General features: G+C 40.0%; 1 protein-coding gene across 1 annotated transcript in view; it reads right to left on the reverse strand.

The window, feature by feature from the left end:
• The window catches only part of FGD6 (FYVE, RhoGEF and PH domain containing 6), a 74,724-nt gene that overhangs the window by 26,026 nt on the left and 27,543 nt on the right, over positions 1 to 21,155 (reverse strand). Inside the window, exons 3-8 of the mRNA XM_074575272.1 lie at positions 18,667 to 18,814; positions 14,998 to 15,065; positions 14,875 to 14,905; positions 6,152 to 6,303; positions 5,156 to 5,312; positions 3,788 to 3,875 (exon numbers count right to left, since the gene is read on the reverse strand). Coding sequence (XP_074431373.1) covers positions 3,788 to 3,875; positions 5,156 to 5,312; positions 6,152 to 6,303; positions 14,875 to 14,905; positions 14,998 to 15,065; positions 18,667 to 18,814 — 644 coding nt within the window. The remainder of the gene's footprint in view (positions 1 to 3,787; positions 3,876 to 5,155; positions 5,313 to 6,151; positions 6,304 to 14,874; positions 14,906 to 14,997; positions 15,066 to 18,666; positions 18,815 to 21,155) is intronic.

Consider the following 21,155-nt stretch of genomic DNA (forward strand, 5'->3'; position numbering starts at 1 on the left):
TCCACCATAAAGCAAGCAAGTTAAAGCTTTACAGCTGCAACGTGATCTTCATCGGGGTCAGCACAAAGGACTCCAGTGAGAACCTCCCAGTATAAAGAATGAGTCCGTACAGCTTGTACAGAAATATCAGCTTCTTAAAGCTGCCAAGCACACGCTCACCTCTACGGGCTGGGAACAAGAGGCGAGGCGGGTATGATTTATTCAACTGCAAATGTACTGCTGGCACTCTAAGAAACTGTCCCTAGTACATGGAGACATCCAATTTAATGTCCAAAGTAATTGCCCTGGAAACTTAAATCCAGAGACCCAACACGGGAAAAAAAATTGTTTCTTGGTATATTCATGCTTTATTACATGTTCCCCAAAACAAAACTTTACACCACTCAAAAACATTTTTTGATGGATATCTTCGAACATTTTAAACCATATCATCAATGAACAGAAGGAAAACTGGAGATTTTAACAAAAGCGCATTCATTTAAAATTCTGTATTTAAAAAAGGAAGGCAGCTTCTGTACTACAAGACTGAAGCAGCCAATAAAACTTGCAACTTAAAATACTGAAAGTGATAAATACTTACATAATTTGCATCTTAATATTCTCTATGTATATCTGGTAAGTGGACCTCAGTTCATACCTAAAACTCAGCTTCAGAGAAGTATTTGGACAGATATTTTTAGTCTCTTCTGTGAATACACAGTGGAAATTCTGTGCTTGCAGTAACTTTCTGGAGGTACTGTCTTAAACTAAGCAGACAAGAGGATTTCACAGACATGAATAACGTTACAGTAAAAATTTAGCAAAAATATTCCTAGATAAAATAAATACATAAGTCAAATATTAAGGTGGAATGTTATCTGCTGTCTTTGCCAAAAATTTTCCCCTTTGGAAGGTACTGTAGTCGTTCAGCCTAGCAAGACCTTAAGCATACCTTCAGAAAGGCAGACTGAAATTAATAATTCTGCTGGATACCCCAAAAAACAACGAAAATGAACACAAAAGCACACAAGTACTGTTTCTGTGACAAACAACATTTCCTCATGCCCTGCTTCTACCTGACAGCAGCCAGCAATTCTCTCCTCCTCCTTGCTGGGGGGCAGCAACTATCACTTCTTCCCCTGCTAAAAATTCTCTTCTGCTTCATTAACTATTTTTTTGTCTCAGGTTGTCTAATTTAATTAAGTTAAACTCAAAGCAATTGTTCCCCAACACGTAATTGGCCTCAAGCCTGACAACTCTATTTCCGAGCTGCAAAAGGAGCAGTGCGCTCAAAGGCTTATTTCCCCCCACCCCGGCCTCCCCTCACTACACCCCAGTTAAGGATAATAAAAGACTCTCTCCCCGCAAACCTTATATTGAGAAAAAAAAAGAGGAGAGAAGCTTATCCTATGACAATGGAGAGCCTGTTCATACATATTGTACAGTCTCAAGTCATCTACTCGAATCGGAGGTTTTCGGGAGGAGAGAATCACCTCTCCTCCGTTTCTTTCTATTAGAAATCAGAGGCCTCTAATTAACCTCCCCCAAACCCCATTAATATTTGCTGCATGGAGCTCGGGGCCAGTATGTGGGGAAGCGGAAGTTCACTTGCTGGACGGGAGCAGCTGTATAATTAAGGAGAAACACAGCTGAGCTGCGCCTCTCCTTGGCTGATTTACGAGTCCACCTGCTCCTGCTTTTGTTCGCAGAAAAGTAACTCCACTTCAAAGCACAGCAACAATCTTGTGATGTGACCGTAGAGCAGCAGGTTACCAGTACAAAGCTGTCCCACTGACACAGAACATCTAAATAGGAAGAAATCCCTGCTGACTCAGGCCGAGCAGCTTCGTTTCCTGGATTATTTTCGCTCCCTTGCTCTTACCCGCTGCCTCCTCCTCTCTTGCCCACAGATCTCCCCTGTCCTTGCCCTGGGCGGCTGCCGCATCCCTGCATCTCGCCCACTGCAGCCATACATCCAAATATTTTGCGTGTCCTCCAAAGGATTTGCAGCACAAGTTTCTATAGAGATTTCTATAGAGCTGCTGGAAGGTAACAGAGCAGATAGGTCATCCACAGAGATATCAAAGAGTGAGAATCTCAAGGAAAACAGAAATGCATGATAGATGGAACAGGCTGAAAAGGAAACAGATCCCAAATAACACCCCCCAGCCCCAGCATAATTAAATTCTCAGTCTGACTTCTTTTATTGCTCCCATGGAACAAGCAAAAATTACTTTTCTAAATCAGCAGCCAGCATTGCAATCCCATCCCTGTCAATAGCATTCGCATTTGCAGGTGTATTTAAAGCCGGGCAGCCACAGTAAGGTCTGCAGACCAGGGACACCCACAGCAACCCCCATCACCACATAATGAGGTTTTTTCAGGTCTAGAACAGCCTGTCCCAGCCACAACGACAGTTAATGGTCACAAGGAATTCCCCTTCAACACGGGAGTTTTGTTTCAGTGCCATTCACCCCTGACATCTCTCGCTTTCCTATATATATTGACAAAGGCATTTACCCCATCCTGATCCTCTGTTCAACGTTTTTAATTAAAACCTTTGAACTTATCCAAAGCTTCGCTGATTTTGGAGTCTATAACAAGTCCATACCATGCCCTAAGTCAGTATCCTTTTAAAATGTAAAGCAACTCCTCAAATGCCGTTTTATGGCTTGATTTCATCAATTAAGAGCCACTAAGATTTTCCCCTACACTTAATAAGGGCTTTTCACCCTTTTTTCAACACCTGTGACTTTAATGAGATGATTCAAATGAAAACAGTCAACGTAAATATCTTGGTAACTGCTGTATAACACTTAAGTCTGTATCTCCCCACAGCATCACTAGTCTAAGTACTTGCTGGGGAAATGCCAACAAGCTGCTACAGAGCCAAAAAAAAAAGGTCACAGAGCATTTTATTTTGCAGTTACTACATAAACAGAAGCTATTTTTAAATTGCTCATCAAGAAGCAATGACTTTCAAAAACAATGCCTTAAGTATTTCCAAATCCTTACAGGAGCCATCCCCCTCTTACGACAAACACATCTTAAAATACTTCACAAAGGCGGTTTCTATCATCGCTCTCCTTTTACAGAATAGAAAGCGCAGCATCATGGAGATGACTTGCTTGAGGTCACCCAGACATGCCAGCGCCAGAGCAGGGTACAGAGCCCAGATTTCCTAGTACCAAGCCAGCTCTTCAGCCTGAAATGCCCCTGTAACAAGTCTTAAGTACTTACTGGTAAGGTACACTAAAAACTCGTCTTTTGCCTTTAAAGAAAATGGATTTTACAGACAAAACACCTGGAGGGTGGGGGAGAAGTGGAGAAGCTACTTGCAGAAGTTCACAGTTGCAGAGACACCTTTCACTTCCTTCTCCTAGCTCCAATTTTCCATACTACCTTTTTTCTTTGTTAAAAAAACAAACAAACAAACAACAAAAATCCACCAAGAAAACCTCAAACCCAAAGCGCAACAGGAGCATTCCAACCCTCTAAGGAAATTACAGGCTTCTATTACCACAGAAACAAACAAAACCCACCCAAGGTTTCATGTTTTCCAAGTACTGCTGAATGTACCATCAGAGAACACACCACGGCGTTGGGAATCTTAGCACCTCGCTTGCGTGTCTTACTGCAATCAATACTAACAAAGAAAGCCTCTAGACCCACGCCACCTTTTCAAAAAAGCCTCATGTATCTGAAGTCGGATAAACACGCTTTACAGATGGATACAACCGCCTGAAAACAAGTTTCCTGGGACGTGTGAAGACCGGCTTCTTAAGGCTGCAAAAGAGCTTGACCGTACCTGTCAACAGGAGCCTGTACTGGGGAATCCTCTGAACCGGCTTGAGCAGGTAGTGCTTGAGGGCCAGACTAGCACAGCGGGGGCTCATCTGAAAGAAACACCCAAAATAAGTAACGATTCTGTGGTAGTCAAGGGTTCCAGAAAAAGAAATCATACCTGCAAACAATTAGCGATTCCATCAGATAAGCTTTATCTTTAAAAGGTGCTACTATCGCAGTATTAAACGCTGCACCATAGAGCAAGTATTTCCCTGCGTGCAAGACTGAATGCAAAATTAATCGTGAGTTAAAAGACATCAGTAAGCACTCCATACTCTCTCTAGATTCAAAATGGGTGCTTTTGCTTATGAGGAAGAGAGGTGAAGCTTCCCAGAAAGAAAGGAAACACCAGCGGCAAGGACAACGTGCTCCTTTGTAATTGCTGTCAGTGTCCATCAGGCAGAAAGGCAGAGAAGACAGCGGTGTTCACTGAAGTAGTTTTAATTAATCCACACCTCTAAAGACAACGCAAAATTAAAAGATCGATGCTTCAAAAATGTTAATTATATTCAGTTTGCATTCAAAATAATGTGCATCTGAAACAGTGAGTCTTTAGAAAGCCCTCTTTTCTTCTTCCTGTCTTTGCTGACTACTTCAAATTCTTCCTTTGCCCACCGTAAGCAGCCTTTCTAACCACTCGTAAGCAAACAGAGCAGGGATCACCCAAGGGGAAGCCCGTGTAATAGGAGGCAAATTCACAGTTTATGTGGATCATGTGCTTAGAGAGCTCGCGCCTCTTCTCTGATTTGTTTTAAGGCTGTTATGTAAAAATCTGGCAATGCTCTTAGGGACGTGAATCAGGTTTCATCTGATTGCTGCGTGTACTGGGTTTGAAACTTCTAGAAAGACGCAGATGAGAAAATTCACTTTTTTAATGTTACCAACTGAAATGAAACACCCTTCCCATGAGTGCAGCTACTGCCCTATGATGTGGCAGAGAAATCAACCTGGTTAAAATAGGACAGTTAATCAGTGCACAGTACGATCAGGCGATAAAACTAAAAAAAAGCAGCTGGAGATTTTGTTAATGTGTCTTTGACACAATTTGTAGCAAGTGCTGCCTTTTCCAAATCAAGGTCCTTGATTTTCAAATCAGATGTCACAGTGGTAGCCAAAATAACTAGTTACTTCACAAAATCTGAATTTACTTCTTTCCTCTTCCATCCTACTAAGTCTCAAGCCAAGAGTGCAGAAAAAAAAAATGGAAAAAAAAATAATAATAAAAAAAGAAAACCCAGACAAATTGGAGGATAGTCTCTAAAGCCTTATGGGGAATCACAACTGCTGAAAAGACACAAAATAGGATATATCTTACAAAAGACTACAGTACCTCAAAGTCTTTGACTACTGAAGCAAAACCTGCATTCTTCTTACACTGTTCATCTAATAGTGCAACATTTTTATCAAATTCTTTGATGTAAGTTGAATACATCTTTAAGTAGGGACCCTTTTTAACAAATATATCAGCAATTCTTTGATGTTCAAGCCTAGAAACAAAAAACAGAACAATTAGAAAGAGCTAAAATGAGTGTAGGTCTTAACCCTACAGCAGAACATCAATCTTTTTCATAATAAGATGTGCTGGTTTATGTTCTGAACAAAAAACTCACAGTTCAGCAGAGAGACACCCATCTCCGTAGCTACTCCGAAAAACCTTCCCAGGCACATCTTGACACACTAGTTTAGTGTTAGATGAAAACCAATTAATACATAGTCTGTTTAACATGGTCTTGAGCCATTTGAACACTTTAGTACAAGCTGGATTTCTGAGGAGACAGATCTTCAAACTTCAGGATGCAGTCTCCATCCCTTAATAGCAAGCGGGATTACAGTCTTCACCCATCTCAGTGCCTTTGTCAGTAGGCTTTGTATAGCCGATTTAGATCCAGCCACCAGTGTAACTGAGAATGGACTTCAATGGGATTGTGGCTGTCAATCAGTGCTGTGTCTAGTTAGAAGATCTCAACTACCTTTAAAATGCAAACTGGTCTTCAGGACAGCCTCCTTTTCCTCTGATGCAATCAGTCTACTTATCATACACATGCAGGGACCAGAACTTTCAATTAAAAATGAAATTTTAAATAAAAAAGTGTGATTGCTAAAACTGTGTATTAGCATGCCTTCTGGACCTTTCTGGATACATCCAAATGGCAACAAGTACATCTAAACAGAAAATTATCTCCTATACTTTCAAAGTCAATTCTGTCATTTAAGAAGGCACGTGAAACACAAACAAGAGTCAAACTGTGGTCACATGGAGTCACATAAGCCCCACAGATAAATTTCAACAACATCAAAGGAGTGGTATCCCTTTATTGATAGTCACCAGTGAGATAATCGCTCTTCCAGTTCCCTCAGGAGGTCCCGGTTGAGTTCGTACAGCTGAGGTAGGTAGTACAGGATCTGATTCAGGATTCTGTCCTCAATCACTGGCTTTCCAAGCTGCCTAGAGGCATGCGCCACAGCATCGCGGAAATCCTGCCGGAGTACAAAGAGGACAGAACCCCCCCTTCCCATGAGCGAACAGCCTTCAAAGCACCAACTCAGACAACGGTGTTCTCTCTGCAGGCATTCCAGGCGCTGCTCCCTATTACCGAAGGCAAGGCGGGTACCATCTGGGTTAGGTTTCTCTGCAGTTTCAATTTACTCCCCTGGGACTGCCTTAATCCCTTTGGTTTGACACTGCAGCTTTACTTTCTTGCTGCTGTATGCATACTATAGAAGTTGTTCATTATTTTTATAACACACCCTTAAGAAATGTGCCGGTACTACATACAAGGAAACTATGGGGGGAAAAAAGGCTTCTAACTGCAAAGATACTGGGAACCTTGACTATCTTCTTGCTAAGATTTGTGTCAAAAAGCAAAAATGTTATATCAACTCATACAATCATAATATTTTATGTTAAAATTATACTAGTTTTCATAAGTCATCTACAAATGCCCTTTCGGAAGATGTGCCTCTTGGATTTAAAATGTAGTGTCACAAAGTTACTATACGTAGCAGCTCTTCTATATACAGGAAAATTAACACGTAACAAAAATATATTGAAAAAACACATAGGAACCATGAGATTTCAAATGTTAATAATGATCAAAACCAACATTGGCACCTTCAAAACATTTACAGAGAGGAGGAAAATCCCACCTACACTTGAAGGATCTTCTTGCAGCATTTTTATGCTATAACCAGCTCCCAATAGATGGAGTTGAGGTTTATCCTCATTAAACTGTTTAGAATTAAAATCTTGGCTCCACACGAGTCAGTATGGCCAAGATTGTATCCCTAATGAAACTCAGCATCCATTAGGTGAGGTATTTTCCTTAATCACATACAAACACAATTTTCAGAAAAGGTTAGCAATTTAGCATTTCAACTTGAGAAAGAACACTGTCTAAACAGCCAAAAAAGAAAATTCAAATTAGAGCAACAGCAGAAAAAAGACAACCCGTAATAGCTCTTTTTAGGTTTGGGACGATGCAAGCATGATCTATAGGAGGCTTGAAAAAGGTGACCAAACAATGTGTTTCTAAGTACAACAATGAGTTATATTTTAAATATACGGGGTCCACACCTGCCTTTGAAAATCTGTAGGGTTCTCAGGTTAGGGAAAAAAAAAAAAAGAAAAAAAAAAATTAAGCCCCCTCTTTCCCCCTCCCCAGGTCTACTACTATAGGTCTTACTAGCTACCTCATCAGTCCAGCATCTGGCACTATTTAGGGTCTCTTAAACTTAAGTCTCAACTTTCCCCTGCCCTCTCTCCTCATTACATCAGCTCTGGGCAGCGTAAGCTCCAGACACGCTTTCTTGCTTTGTGACCCTCTGGGTCAGCAAGGCTGTGACTGGGCAGAGTTATGACAAGAAACTGAAAGGAGATACAGGGCGATGGCTGTGATGGGGGAAGGCTGAGAACTAAATACAAGGGAGTTAAAAAACAGATGGCGTTATTCACATGGAAATGTTCTGTTTTACATCCTCTGTGCAGGCTAGTGACACATGGGTTAACTACCAGCTGCATCTTATGGGTTTTCCTGACCCTAGGGCATTGCTTAACACTGAAATGATACATGGAATTACAATGGCAAAAGCTCAAATGAGGCATTCTGGAGAGCTTCATGCAAAATGCATCATCATATTATGACAATATTCTCCCCCCCCATCAAATGCACACACAGTATACTGTATGTACTTGGCCATGGGATGAAACAAGAACTTTACTTGCACGATGAAAAGAAAAGCAGTTTTGTCTGTAGCATGATCAACAACCCAGGCTTTTCCCTGACCAAACAATAAAAGGAGAGCAGGGAGCCAGGTTTAAGCACCAGTAGATAAGACAGGAATGTCATTTGTAGTTAAGAGCATTTATTTAACTTCTAGATAGAGCATTCAAAGAGTCTGCAGGATGTTTTCCAAATACAGATTTGGTTTTTCGACTAGCTTGATCCAAAGTCCATCAGCTTCATCAGACTTTGGATCACACCATGGAAGAGTCTATCATTAAAAAAGCCAACCAAAATTTTGTTTCATCACCCCCTCTGTCCCCCTTCACAACTGAGTAAACTGAGGAAGCCCTGCAGAGAGGAAACGCAGGGAAGAAAGATAACGTGAAGCTTTCAAATGATGCAAACCAGCCTGCTAAACAACAAAAGAGCTGAACTTACATGCCTTTTTTTTCTTTTTCTTGTTTTTTTTTAATTATCAAGTCTTCACTACTGAAGCAGTACAATGCATTTGTCACTGTAATCATATTAAGATTTATTTTTAACCTGGCAGTGGGTGTTAAGTAACTGTCATGCCAAGTTCATCTTGAGATAAACTTAAGAGTTGAAGGCAAAGGGCACATGCCTGAGGAGTAGGGGTAGGAAAAGTCAAACAAATGTAACAAGGTTAGAGTTAACAGTGTTTACACTTGAAGGTACTGGCCTTCTGAGAAAGTCATTTCTTATCCAAAAGCACAAAACACAGAATAGGTCTGGTTTAATTACCAAATGTAAAATACGTTAACTTAAAAAGTTTCACTCCAAAGGCTGGAAGGTATTCAGACAAGGACAACTTTTTATACAAGTAGGTGAATGACTTAAAAGTTAGAAACTGCAGTAACAGTCATTTAACACACCAGAACCTAATTCCTTCTAAAACTAAATCCATTTACTGCTAAATAAAAACAGAATTGCTGTTGTTAATAATATATGCATTGCTCTGATACCTACATAGCTAGAATAAGTGATTTGTATTACACGCATATTTAGCATATAGTACTATGTAACACTGCTGAAGAACAGTCCTTTCATCAGTCTTTTCATCATCATCATCATCATCATTTCAAAGACAATCACCTGCGTTGTCCTAGAAATTATTCTGTTTGAAGCAATGCAGCAATCCATTACAGTGAATTTTAGAGAGAGGGATTTTCTAAGTAAAAATAAGCATTTCAAATATTACAATCTTGCTCATTAAAAAAAAAAAAACAAAAAACCCAAAAAAACAACTTGCCATGCTTTGGAATTAATGTGCTTATTTCACCAAAAAACACTATTTCCAACTCTAGATGAAAGTTTCATACGCTGCATGACAGAAAACAAAAGATTATGTTAGTTATACTGAATCACCCCTGCTTCATATCAGGATAATTTTCAGAAGGGGGGAGGCCATTGTGCACTTTCTCAAGTGCTGGTTTACAGCTTCTAGTTCTACATTATATTCTGGCCCAACAATAATCTTCTGATACCACTTTTTACTGCTTTGGCAAAAGCAATTGTCCTCACGCAGCTACTTTAAGAGGCCGGCACTCATCACCATCCCTGGAAAACACGTTCTTTCCAAACCAGAAACAGTCTTAGTTTATTCTCTACTAAGACAGCAATCCACTGTCTACTTGTCCATATGAAAATCTAGTTTCGGCAGTTTTAAAGGCTTTCGAGTACATATTGTCACTGAATTACTGCCTGATGAAACATTCCCAGTTTCAAAATGTTTAGGGAATTTTATTTATTCTATTAGTATACACTCCCCCTAGAGCTGTGCAGCTTTTAATCAACATTTGAGGAAGATACCACCATTGCTGCTTTTGTTTCCTCCCACCCCTCCTTCAACGCAGCTTCCTTAAATAAGCGAAGGGCCGTGATATCTGAAATAATTCTAACCCTGTTGTGAATCATCTGCGACCAGCCCACGCACTTCCCCTCTGCAAAGGCCTGACTCACGATCCCTCTCAGTTCTTTCCACCGGAGGATTCCCAGCACGCCGCCAAGCGACCTGCCCGCCTCCATCTAAGCAGCAAAGGAACAAGGTTTAGTTGGAAACCAAAATAGGTACTTGACCAGACTAAACCCTCGCTCAGCTGCTGACTGAGTTAAATGTACCTTCAGGTATCTAATAACTGAAAGAAGATCATTTCAATTGGTTGAAATTAAAGCTTCTTGTAAACTTAGCTGGAATAGAAAGAACTACATGATCTAAACGTGGTCACGTATTTTATTCCTAAGGCTTCAACCAATATTCATCTTGGATCGGCTCTCTTAGAACATACCATCAGCAAAGCAAAAATAAGCCATAATCCCTTCCGCTGAGGTACAACTCCCAGCTAAATACACCTGCAGATAGCTCAAATATCAGTTTAAGGGAAAAAATATGTTTGCGCTTGGACGCTTTTCAAGGAACACACAGACACACATCCTACAGAGGGGGAGGAGGGAAGGGGAGGAAGTTTCACGCTCTGGGGAACAGCCAGGCGGCTGTATGTGACAAACTGTAAACACGACTGCCAGGAATACGGCTACAGAAGATTTCACAAATATATTATTTAAAATATAAATAGGCAGTCTTAACTAGAGTTAGATTACTATCCATAAACTGTTAAGTTAAACTATAGCAATGATAGTTAGTGAAGACTATGAGTAAGTGTGGATCGTGACATTTTCCAAACATATGAGATGGTTTCTGGAAAACTGTCAAGTAGTTCCACACCTTTTTTCTCAGGCAGTAAAATCATTTATAAGTCTTTAACAATGTAAGATAGTTAATTTTTTACAATAATCAATGATTTGATTGTGGCATATTCCCATAATGTTATTTCAAGGAATAGGCTGGGTAATAGAACAATGTTTCCTTCCAAACCAAAACTATTTCATTAGCCTTCTTAATAAGATGACTACAGCTGCAATTCATTGTCAAATGCCTCAATCAGCAATTCTAAAGCACTTCATAGACTAAAAATTTATCAACTTATTCATCTCAGACTGGTCAAATATTGAGGTTTTACAGTTGGAGAAAAAGGAGTTGGAGGCTGAAAGAATTTTTCCCAGCCAAACAGTAGATCAGTTGTAAACCATGACCAGAGGTCAAGACTTCCTTTGCTCCAAAACCCAAAGCTAATTTATTTCTCAATATGCATATTACATTCTTTTCCCAAATCTACTGTGAATTATTTTTCATAATATTTGGCTCAATATACAAAAAGTCTAAGTCTTTATAGATATATAAAATTATATAGTTTTTATATATATTTTGCAATTTCTTTTGAAAACGGAAACATATTAAATTAGAATTTCTTACTCTTGTAAGCACCTCTGGAAGGACACACAATAGAAAAAAGTGAGATATTTGACCTCTTATCTGCCTTCTCCAATAAAAGGATGACCTTGTGGCTGTAGAAAAGTTAGAAGTGCCTCCTGACAACCTCCTACTCGCTTTCAGAGTCCTAATAAGGGCATAACAGGAGTCTAAGTTAGACAGGCAGATATAAAAGCTCAGGCCAAAGCCCACAGGCTTAAGCTTTTCTTCGGTCACACAGCACAAAGTTATACACTGAGCCTTGCACTGGAAGGAGCCATCCCAAAAAGCATGTTCCTCTGATGGACCAGAAGTTTCACTGTCCATATTGTAGCATCAGGGGGAAAATGAAATGAAAATGGATGGGAGAACAGAAAGAGTGGTGGGTTTTGGCAAAAGAACAACATTCAGAACAAAAGAAAAGACAGCAAATAAGCCAGGCAGGTTACCCTTACAGCACCAGGGTGTTGCTGAGGAGGTCCTCTCACTTGTGCAAAGCAAACCATTTCCAAAGAATCCCACAACAATGAAGTACAAATGGCACCAATCCTGCCTTACTCGCTTTCCAGGAACACCAGGTGTTTTTTGGGCACAGAGCATCTCAGACAGCAGTGACAAGCTTGTTTCTCTTCTATCACTTATGTTTTACATCCAGTTCACACGTTCCTTCTTTTTTTCCTGCAAGTGCCCTTAGGGAAGAACCAGCACTTCTCGCATTTTCTCATCCCTTGTTTACCTCCTGGAGGCCATGCATGAACCATCTCACAAAGATGCATACAGATGGGCTGCTTTGATATAACCCTCTTTGTTTTCAGGAGTTTCTAACAGCATTTTAAGGGAATTTGGTCCTCTAAAAGAGCATTATGATAGTTATGGAAATGCAGAGAATTCAAGATTACATCTAATGTTTGATTCTCCCCTCAAGCAACCCAATTCTCCCAAGTATGTTTGAGAGCATCAGTGTGCAATGCCAGTTAAGCCCCTTATCTCGGTTATGACCAACTTATTTCGTACTACAGAAGTGTCCCCAAGTGTTTATCATTTTCTAGAGAACTTTTGTAGTCTGTCTTCAACAGAAGCAGCCAGGTGTACTTATGAAGTGCAACAGTGTCCAAACAGGCCGGCACCCTGGTATCTTGGAAGAGTTGCTCCACCTAACTTGACTTTGTCAATATAAAAGAAAAAAATGCTACAAAAATTTCAGTGGTACTTGTAGCCAGTTTGCAATCACATTCCCACCTTCTCAACTGCTTTAGACTCCACTTCAAATACTCTAGGCAGTAGCAACTTAGAAACCTTTTTCTTACATCAATAGTCCAGTCCCCTGGCTGTACTAAGAGCCATGAGCTGCATTAACTGGCATCGGTAAGGCAGACGGAGGAGAATACTATTAATTTCAGATCACCACTACTGGAATTAGTCACTAGATTTTGAGTATTTACTCTTTGGAAAACCACTAATACATGGTTCAGAAGGTATAACAGAGCCTCCCCTGACCAGCCAAATCTTTACTATGGGTAAAACAGCCCAGCCTGGGGAGAATTTAAGTTTTAATTCCAGAAATCTGACAGAGGTTGCTTGATTGGCAGTTAGTAATCCTGACACTGAAGTTAGTAAGCCAAAGTGGCTTAGTGCACATGAAATCAAAAGGATATTTTTAACAATGTTTAGCTATTATCCACAAGAAATATGGATATGATTATTAATCATATTATTATGATTAAATAAACACATTTAATAACATCTGTGATGAACATACACAAATCCTCAGGCATACCACTCCATGGAAATAAAAAATAAAATACATTTCTGCAACCTTTCTCAGGTATGGCAGTTTTATTTCATGAAGAATGCACGCACACGCAGGGCCTCAAAACTGGCGCGTGCTCTGACAAGGACACTCACCAAGGTTCACGCTGCAGGCCAATGGACAGGTTGAGGGCAAAGTATTTCCTCGACTGCTAGCCTAGCATCCTCTCTGTTAGACCAGGCTGGATACATGTTGATTGTTATTGCTAGCCAACAAAAACATTTCTAATGGTTTTTATTTGGCAGCTAGAAACTCTCATACTTACATGAATAGAGTTGTGAGTTATGCATTAAAACAAAGCAAAACGCATCCTACAGCATGCACGTTTACACTGTCCAGATGACCTTAAATTTACCCCAGGAACTTCCTAAACTCCCTATTATTTTCCCTCTGTCATTCTTCCTCTGCTTGCCTGCATCCTCCTCACCAACAGCCTTTTCTTCCAGTACTGTGCATGTTACCAGAACTGGTACACTGAAAAGCAAAGACACCTTTAAGATGTAAATTATATATGCCTGAAAAATATGATACATAAAAATTATATGACTTAAAACTTCTCTATACTCATTAGGACAACTCTCTTCCTTTTAACCAGTATTTAAGCTTGAGTTGTATAGAAGAAACCATGTTGAATATAAATTATATATTGGCTGCAACTGCCTGACCCAGCTTTTAAAAACCAAGCTTGAACAGAATAAGAAAATCAATTACTAAAATGGAAGGCAATAGAGGAATTAGCAAATGGTGTGGTAAGTTTTTTGTTTCCCGAAAGATCTCCGCATTACAGGACTGTATACATCCATCTATAAGAGCCTTTGTTCCCCGTCTCACAGAACATGCTTCTCAAGAGACCGAGATAGACCAACGCATCTGTTTGCAATATAACCACTTCTATTGCCCAAGGAAAAAAAAAAAATCACTAAGCTTGTACTTCATAGAGTGACAAAATGGTACAAACGCATATCAGTTAAAAGTCGACAGAAAACACATAAAACAGAGCTAGAGAAAGCTAAATTCTTCATTAATTTACTATTACCGCCTTCTACACAGCATGTTTAACAGATGACTGGTCTGCATAAACATGGATCAAATACTTAACCCTTGCTGTGGACAACACATTGCACATACTACAATCACAGCTGTTATCAGAAAGCAAGCATCTGTCAAAGAACCGAGGCCCAAAAAACATGCTGCCATGGTGATGGATGCACCATTAGAGCTAATTAGTCAGATTACCTAAAGAACATGTATTTTTATGTTTCATTCACATGTTCATTATGTTTCATACCTTTCTAAAGGTAAATTTTTCCTGCCTCCCCCTGCTACTTTAAAAGCTATTCTAAACAAAGATTTTATTTTGGTTGCTATGGTACATGCTGGCTTATAAATACGATGCCGATTAACATAAATGGATACATATTCCATTTTCAATATTCAAGCAATACCCCCACTCAGCTGGAAGACTGCATACATTAATTAACGAGATGCAGAAGGAACCACCAAAACATTCATCCATTATATAAAATCTGAAACTTTAAACTTCTGCTTAATTAGATTGATTTTTACATTTTGAATAAGTAGACACAGCAGAAAAAAGTCACATTCACTACAATAAAGCCTAAACATAGAACTTTAACAGATTAAACAAATAGAAGAGGAAGCCGCTTTTTTTTTTTTTTGATACTTACAATGTGTAAGAGCTTTAGCACATCCACAAACCTATCAGAAAAGCAAGAAAAAGCAAATAGTTACATTTTAATTGCCCAATTAAAATAAACTGAGTAGCTGTTAAGTTTAGCATTGACACTTACACTTTCTCTGAGCTCATGATCTCCTTGGCAATATGGTAAACCTTTGTCTTCTTTCCAGCTGCCTTACTCTGCAAATAAAATTATATGTTATACTAGGCACCTACAAAAACTGTCATAAAAGTAATTTCAGGCTAGTAGTTCCTCAAATTCGATGTAATTATTGTATAGTTATTTCTAATAAAAACGTTTTATATTGCTTTTTAATCTCCTGGCTTTGAAATCTTCTGGCTTTTCAGGATCTGTGAGAAAATCAATTTAGCTTGTAGCTGGAAACAACAACGTTAGTTAAGAGTAGTTTTTCTAACATCATCAGCCTTTCTATTTAATTATTACAGGAAGCACTGATGCTTATAAAAAATGAAGCCCTAGCAAGTGACAACTATTGGTTAGTAAAAGTAGTAAAGTACAGATAATATTTGATTACTATTCATTTTTTTTCTGATTAATAGATCAGCAGTAATATTTGCAGTAAACTCAAATGGGTTTCAGGAACATCTTAAAATACATGTTTTCTTTACTGAAAAAGAAGACAAAAGGAGAAAAATATCACACTAAAGAGAAAAAGTCAGCTTCTGGCCATCTACTAAAGGAGTCACTGAAAAACACAGCAACTGTACTGCAAAGCTGTAGATGCACGAGCCTTGTTGTCTACCCAAAACACTGTGGAGATGACAATGTTTTTTATGTGCACACATTTGACTTCCAAAAAATCAATGCTACTGTTCAACATCAGATAGAAGGAACAGGTATAGCAAAGAAAAAAGGGGGTGTCAGGATACAAATGTGTTTTTCTACACAGTGTAACTCCCATGTATAATTTCCCTCAGATAAAACACCTTTCTCCATAACAGCTCTCATGGTTTGCCATATGCTCCTCTGCTGCCAGCTGTCACCACATCTATTAGATATTCAGGCTTTCACTTCAATGGGCTGCAAAGAAAGAGCGTGGATGAGGAGCTCTGAAACATCACAGGGGAGACAACACAGTGCGATGGAAGTGCTGGGGAGGCTGTTATGAGTACGGTAGCATAATACAGGCATTGAACAGTTTATCTAGAAAAGCAGATATCGGCGGCACTGCATACATGAACCGTTGCTTCGTAAGCACTAGCGTTGCAACATTCATCTGGAGTTTTAGGTCTTCTCTGAACCTATAAACAAGTCTCAAGTGCTGGAAATCAAACCATGGAACTGATAATATTGTTATATTCCAAATAAAAAAGATATCTAGATTAATTTTTTTCATTTGAATTTAATTGACACAGTGCTTAATTACTAAATTAAAATTAATTTATAAATTTAATAATTTGGTGTTACATGACGTATCTGCAAAATGCATTATTTATTTCATATGCTACATGGATATCTTCACACAGAGCTGGCATTTTACTTCTAAAATTAAACTTATTTACAAAAAAACACTTAGATCTACCCAGTGAGGGTCAATTGGATTCAGGCAAGATTGTAACACCCATTCTCAGGCCCCGATGCCTTTTTAGCATGCACAGCTGACACGCTCCCCTACAAGACTGAATTCACAAGTAACTCGATTATGCAGAGCAAGGTATCTGCCATCACTTGTAGATGTGACACTTGCAAATGAGACGAAAATTAGTATTTTGAGAACAAGATGCTAACACTAAACAATTACAAAACGAAATACCACAGTCTGTTTTCAAGCCCATTTGAAAGACTTTTCACATACCAGCTGGCACTGAAAAGGCCACATTGCATTCGCTCAGCCAAAGACACCCTGGGCCTAAGAGAGTCTCTAATGGGCGAACTGAAGGGATACAAATCCGGCTCTGGGGCACGGCATTGGGAAGGAACCTTGTAGCTCCTCTAACGGATGAAAAGCATCAAAACAGCCACATGCTTGTGGGAAGGAAAAATAAAAACAAGCCCAGCTGATGACGGACGCAGAGACTGCTTCATTCTCCTCTGCAGCTGCTCTCCCTGTTAGGAAGTTGGCTGTTAATCCCCAGCTGCCGGCCGCACGTGCCATGGGCGGCTGAAGCAAGCCGACGAGCAGATGCTTCACAGCAAGCGCTGAATTACTCCATGAAACCTGCCTGAGAAGCTTGTAATGGGAACACTTTCCTGTAAAACTCCGTCCTGAGAGGTTGAGGGCATTTCTAGAGGCACACAAGTTAGCTTCCATACAGGTACAGTCCTGCTTAGTTTCACAGGAACAAGCTTTTCCCTCAGCTCCCTTTCCTTCCCCAATTTATTCTTCTCAGAATCATAGAATGGTTTGGGTTGGAAGGGACCTTAAAGATCCATCTAGTTCCAACCCCCCTGCCCTGGGCAGGGACATCTCCCACTAGACCAGGTTGCTCAAAGCCCCATCCAGCCTGGCCTTGAACACTTCCAGGGATGGGGCATCCACAGCTTCTCTGGGCAACTTGTTCTGGTGTCTCACCACCCTCACAGTAAAGAATTTCTTCCTAGAAGATTCAGTTAAACGATATTCAGGTCTGACACATCATCACCAAGCCTTCTCTTCCATCACTAAAAAGTCTCATTGCCTTTGTTGTTTGTTTTTTTTTTTTTAATTATTATTCATTTTTAAGGAAAGGAAACAAATATAACTACCATCAAAGGAAACAGAGGTGCTAGGACTGCTGCTGAGGAGAGGTACCGGTCTATGGGCAGAGGCTGGTGTCAGGGCATCCAGGACTGAGGATAAAGTGGGTGTCCCCAAGGGGAGGGATGGAACCCCCAGAACTTCATTTAATTCTAAGCAGGTAACACTGTCTTCCTGCTCCTCATACAAAGAAGAAATAAAATTAAAATAGGGGAAATCATTACAAGCTGGCACTCACAGAAGCTAGCAGAAGGTCAGACCTCAACCACAACAGTCAAGTGTGACTTACACCCTCCAAGGGCCATAGAGGTGGCTCTGCAACCCTCCAACGACAGGTCTCGTGTGCGTACACCAATAGTCTCTCCACAGCACCAAAGGAGTGAATTAAGGAACTTAAATGCTGAAAGGCAGGTTGAGCCCTTTGTGTTTCATGCCATTGAAAAGGAAGAACTAAAAACCCGTTGAGTCATCTGTCCCCTGTGTGCCAAGCAGTGATTTGTCAGGTTACTATGCAGAACGTGCAAACGCAAGAAAGCTGTCTGCACAGAAATTGTTACCGGGACACAGCCTTTGCTGCATGGCTGAGACCTCCAAAACAGGACCATCCAGGCAAAAATACAGCTTCCAAGAGATTTTTTTCAGAAGGACTTTCTCAGACCTTGCAACCTTCACCTGGCACCTTTCCTCGAGCTTCACCAAGGCGGACAAATCAAAAGTTGATTTTAAATGTTCAGTGCACAAGAAACATTGTGCACTCTAGGATCTGTGAGGCATAGACAGCCTCATCAAAAGGTATTTACAAGTCTCAAAACTGAAGATCTCTAACCACGTATCTGTGGACGTAACTCTATTAGAGGGGCATGGTCGACAGGTCTACAGCTCTATGACTCAGTGAAAGATTAACATAAACATATTAAATTAAAATTTCAGGAAAAAAATCCACTAAACGATATGAACAATGAAAAGAAATATATAAAGCTATGTTGACTCAATGCTTTTTATTTGAAAATATCCCAAGAGGTTGCAATGTACAAAATAGTGCAAGAGTGAGGAATAGCTTCAGAAGATAAAAATAAAGATACCTGTTTATCTTCTTGAGGATCAGGCTCCCCTTTGCTGGAATCAGAATTTGTGTCATCATCTTCATCAGAACTGTTCATGATATCTTCTTCATCTGACTGAAGATCTCCTATTACCACGTTAGGATGATTGTGGTGGTCTTCTAAGGACCTAAAATTAAAATATGTATAGTCAATAAACTTATCATACTGTATTTATGTAAAGAGTTTTCTGTTTTACACCACAATAAATGATCTACTTGGTATCAGAAACATTGAAAACAGTAGTGGGTAATCTGAAGATGAGGATGACAGTGGAAGGCTTTTCCACAGCGGACTCGTAACTCTCCAGTGTTTTATCTATGCTGGTATTGATACAAAGCTCACTGACAGCAAGCAAAAGCCACAGTATCTTTGAAGTATTTATGTTATTCTTGTCCCTCAGAGTGTGCCTGACAGCAACATTTGATAAATCTATTCCCTTATTGCTATGCACGTATATGGTGCAACATTTGTACTGTGTACCAGAAGGATAAAGAAGGATCATAGCTGTTTTGCTCTCCTCTATCTCACAGCATCAGGAGTTGTTCCAGATATGGTACTCAGACTGGAGCCTTCTGTCTGAAATTTTAGATGCATGTATATACACAGGGTTTTTTCTCAATGCGTACACTAAACAACTGCATCAGGCAAACACTGCATCAGGAACATAGTATAACTGTTCTGTCCAATAATTCCTCTTAAAAACAAGAAAGCAGAACCTTTTGTGATTAAAAACTCCCATCCCCCAGGGATAGACACCTTCGAGGTAGCTGTCAAAGCTATAAAATATAACCTTGTTTTCCTGCTGTACAATGATTACAGAGGTCTCTTTTCATTAGCTTCAGCTGTATTTGCAATACAGAAATTGCATGAGACAGGCACACAACCTTCTTCCTCTAAACAGCCTTGACAACTTCAGTAGAGATTTAAGAAATGCAATTCTAGAAGAAAATCAAAAAGGAGGTAGGGAAAGATAAAGAAGAAAACAGAGAGAAGAGGAAACGGAGCCTGAAGTTTTGGTAAAGTTACATAAAACCACAGCAAATCCCTGGGCTCCTACTTTTAATCCTTAAAAATATCTGATAATTGCCAATTACAGTAAAGCTGTGTCTAAATTCACATAACCTGTGTTCAAGGTCTACTAAAAGATGCTGAGATGCCTCAGGCTTATTGTGATATGAGCCACAAGTGATTAGCTGCCCTACAAACCAAAAAGCAAATCCAGAAACCCTTGCCCCCAAGCTGTTGCAGCCAGCAGAGAGCTCACTGCGCTGCTCAACACCTAATTTTGTGCAGCCAACATCTGTCAGGGCTACACACTTCTCCATACAGCTGCCCTCTGCCTCCCGACGCAAGGGATGGTTACGACTGATCTTTTCCTAACTTTGAATCCCAAGAACGCAGGGATGGAGGGCAAGTCTTCAGACTCACCACCTCCAAATGTGATAGTTACCGGAAAGAAAACCTGTCAGCGTGGATCCTATGGGAGGTGGCTGCTGATAACGTGAATAGCAGATGTAAGGAATACTTAGCTGTGTGAGGATGCTCTGGCAGCCACAGCAAGGTGATGATTATTCAGTGCTCAAGGCAGAGTTAAAAAAAAAAAACAACAAAACACCACCAATGAAACAACACACAAATGCTGATCACAAAACAGAAATATATTTAGAGATAAAGACAAGATAAGTTGGCCGGCAAACAGACTTTGGTCAGTCACGAAGACACAGAAAAGATTAAAATAGCTTGGTTCTATTAAGACAACACAGGAAGGACTCAGGAAACACCCAAGCAGTTACTGTCTCCCAGAACTGAATGGGGTGGGGGGAGGAAGGAGATTGCAAGCTCATCACCGAGTTCAACGAAACCTGGAGCCACCACTGCAGCACCCAGGATGCAGAGAGACAAGCCATGATTTCAGTTTGGTAATTATCAACTTCACACGGAAAGAGAGTGGCCACCAGGGAGACGAGCATGGAGGACAGCGGCGCATTGAGTACACCAGCGAGGGTTCCCATGGAGCCTCCACCAGCTTCAGGAAGGCAAAAAAACAGGTTTTCACTGGATCTTCCCCTGGAACCTCACTGGCAGGACATTAAGACTTCTGTAGTTACTTGTTAACTTCTTAACTCCTTGCCTAGTCTATCTAACTCAGTGTCAAATGACCTGTTGGCCTGAGAATGTTTATTTTAGCAGATGCCATCTCATATCATTTTATGTTATCGATGATAAACATCTTTATTACGTCTGTAGCAGTACATGAGGTAGATATTCCCCCACTTTAGTCAAAACCTGCAACAGAAATAACTACCGCTATTCCTTATTTTACTATGTTACTCGCAGTTTTACCATCCACATCTGTCACTGAATCTACATCTGATACGGGGTATTTTTATTCCCCATTGCAAAATGTATTAAGCGCTTTATCTCTAACCACACTGGAATTCACTTTTTAGTCCCTTATTCATTACTTT

Source organism: Larus michahellis, chromosome 1, assembly GCF_964199755.1.
Source record: "Larus michahellis chromosome 1, bLarMic1.1, whole genome shotgun sequence".
Classification (NCBI taxonomy): domain Eukaryota; kingdom Metazoa; phylum Chordata; class Aves; order Charadriiformes; family Laridae; genus Larus; species Larus michahellis.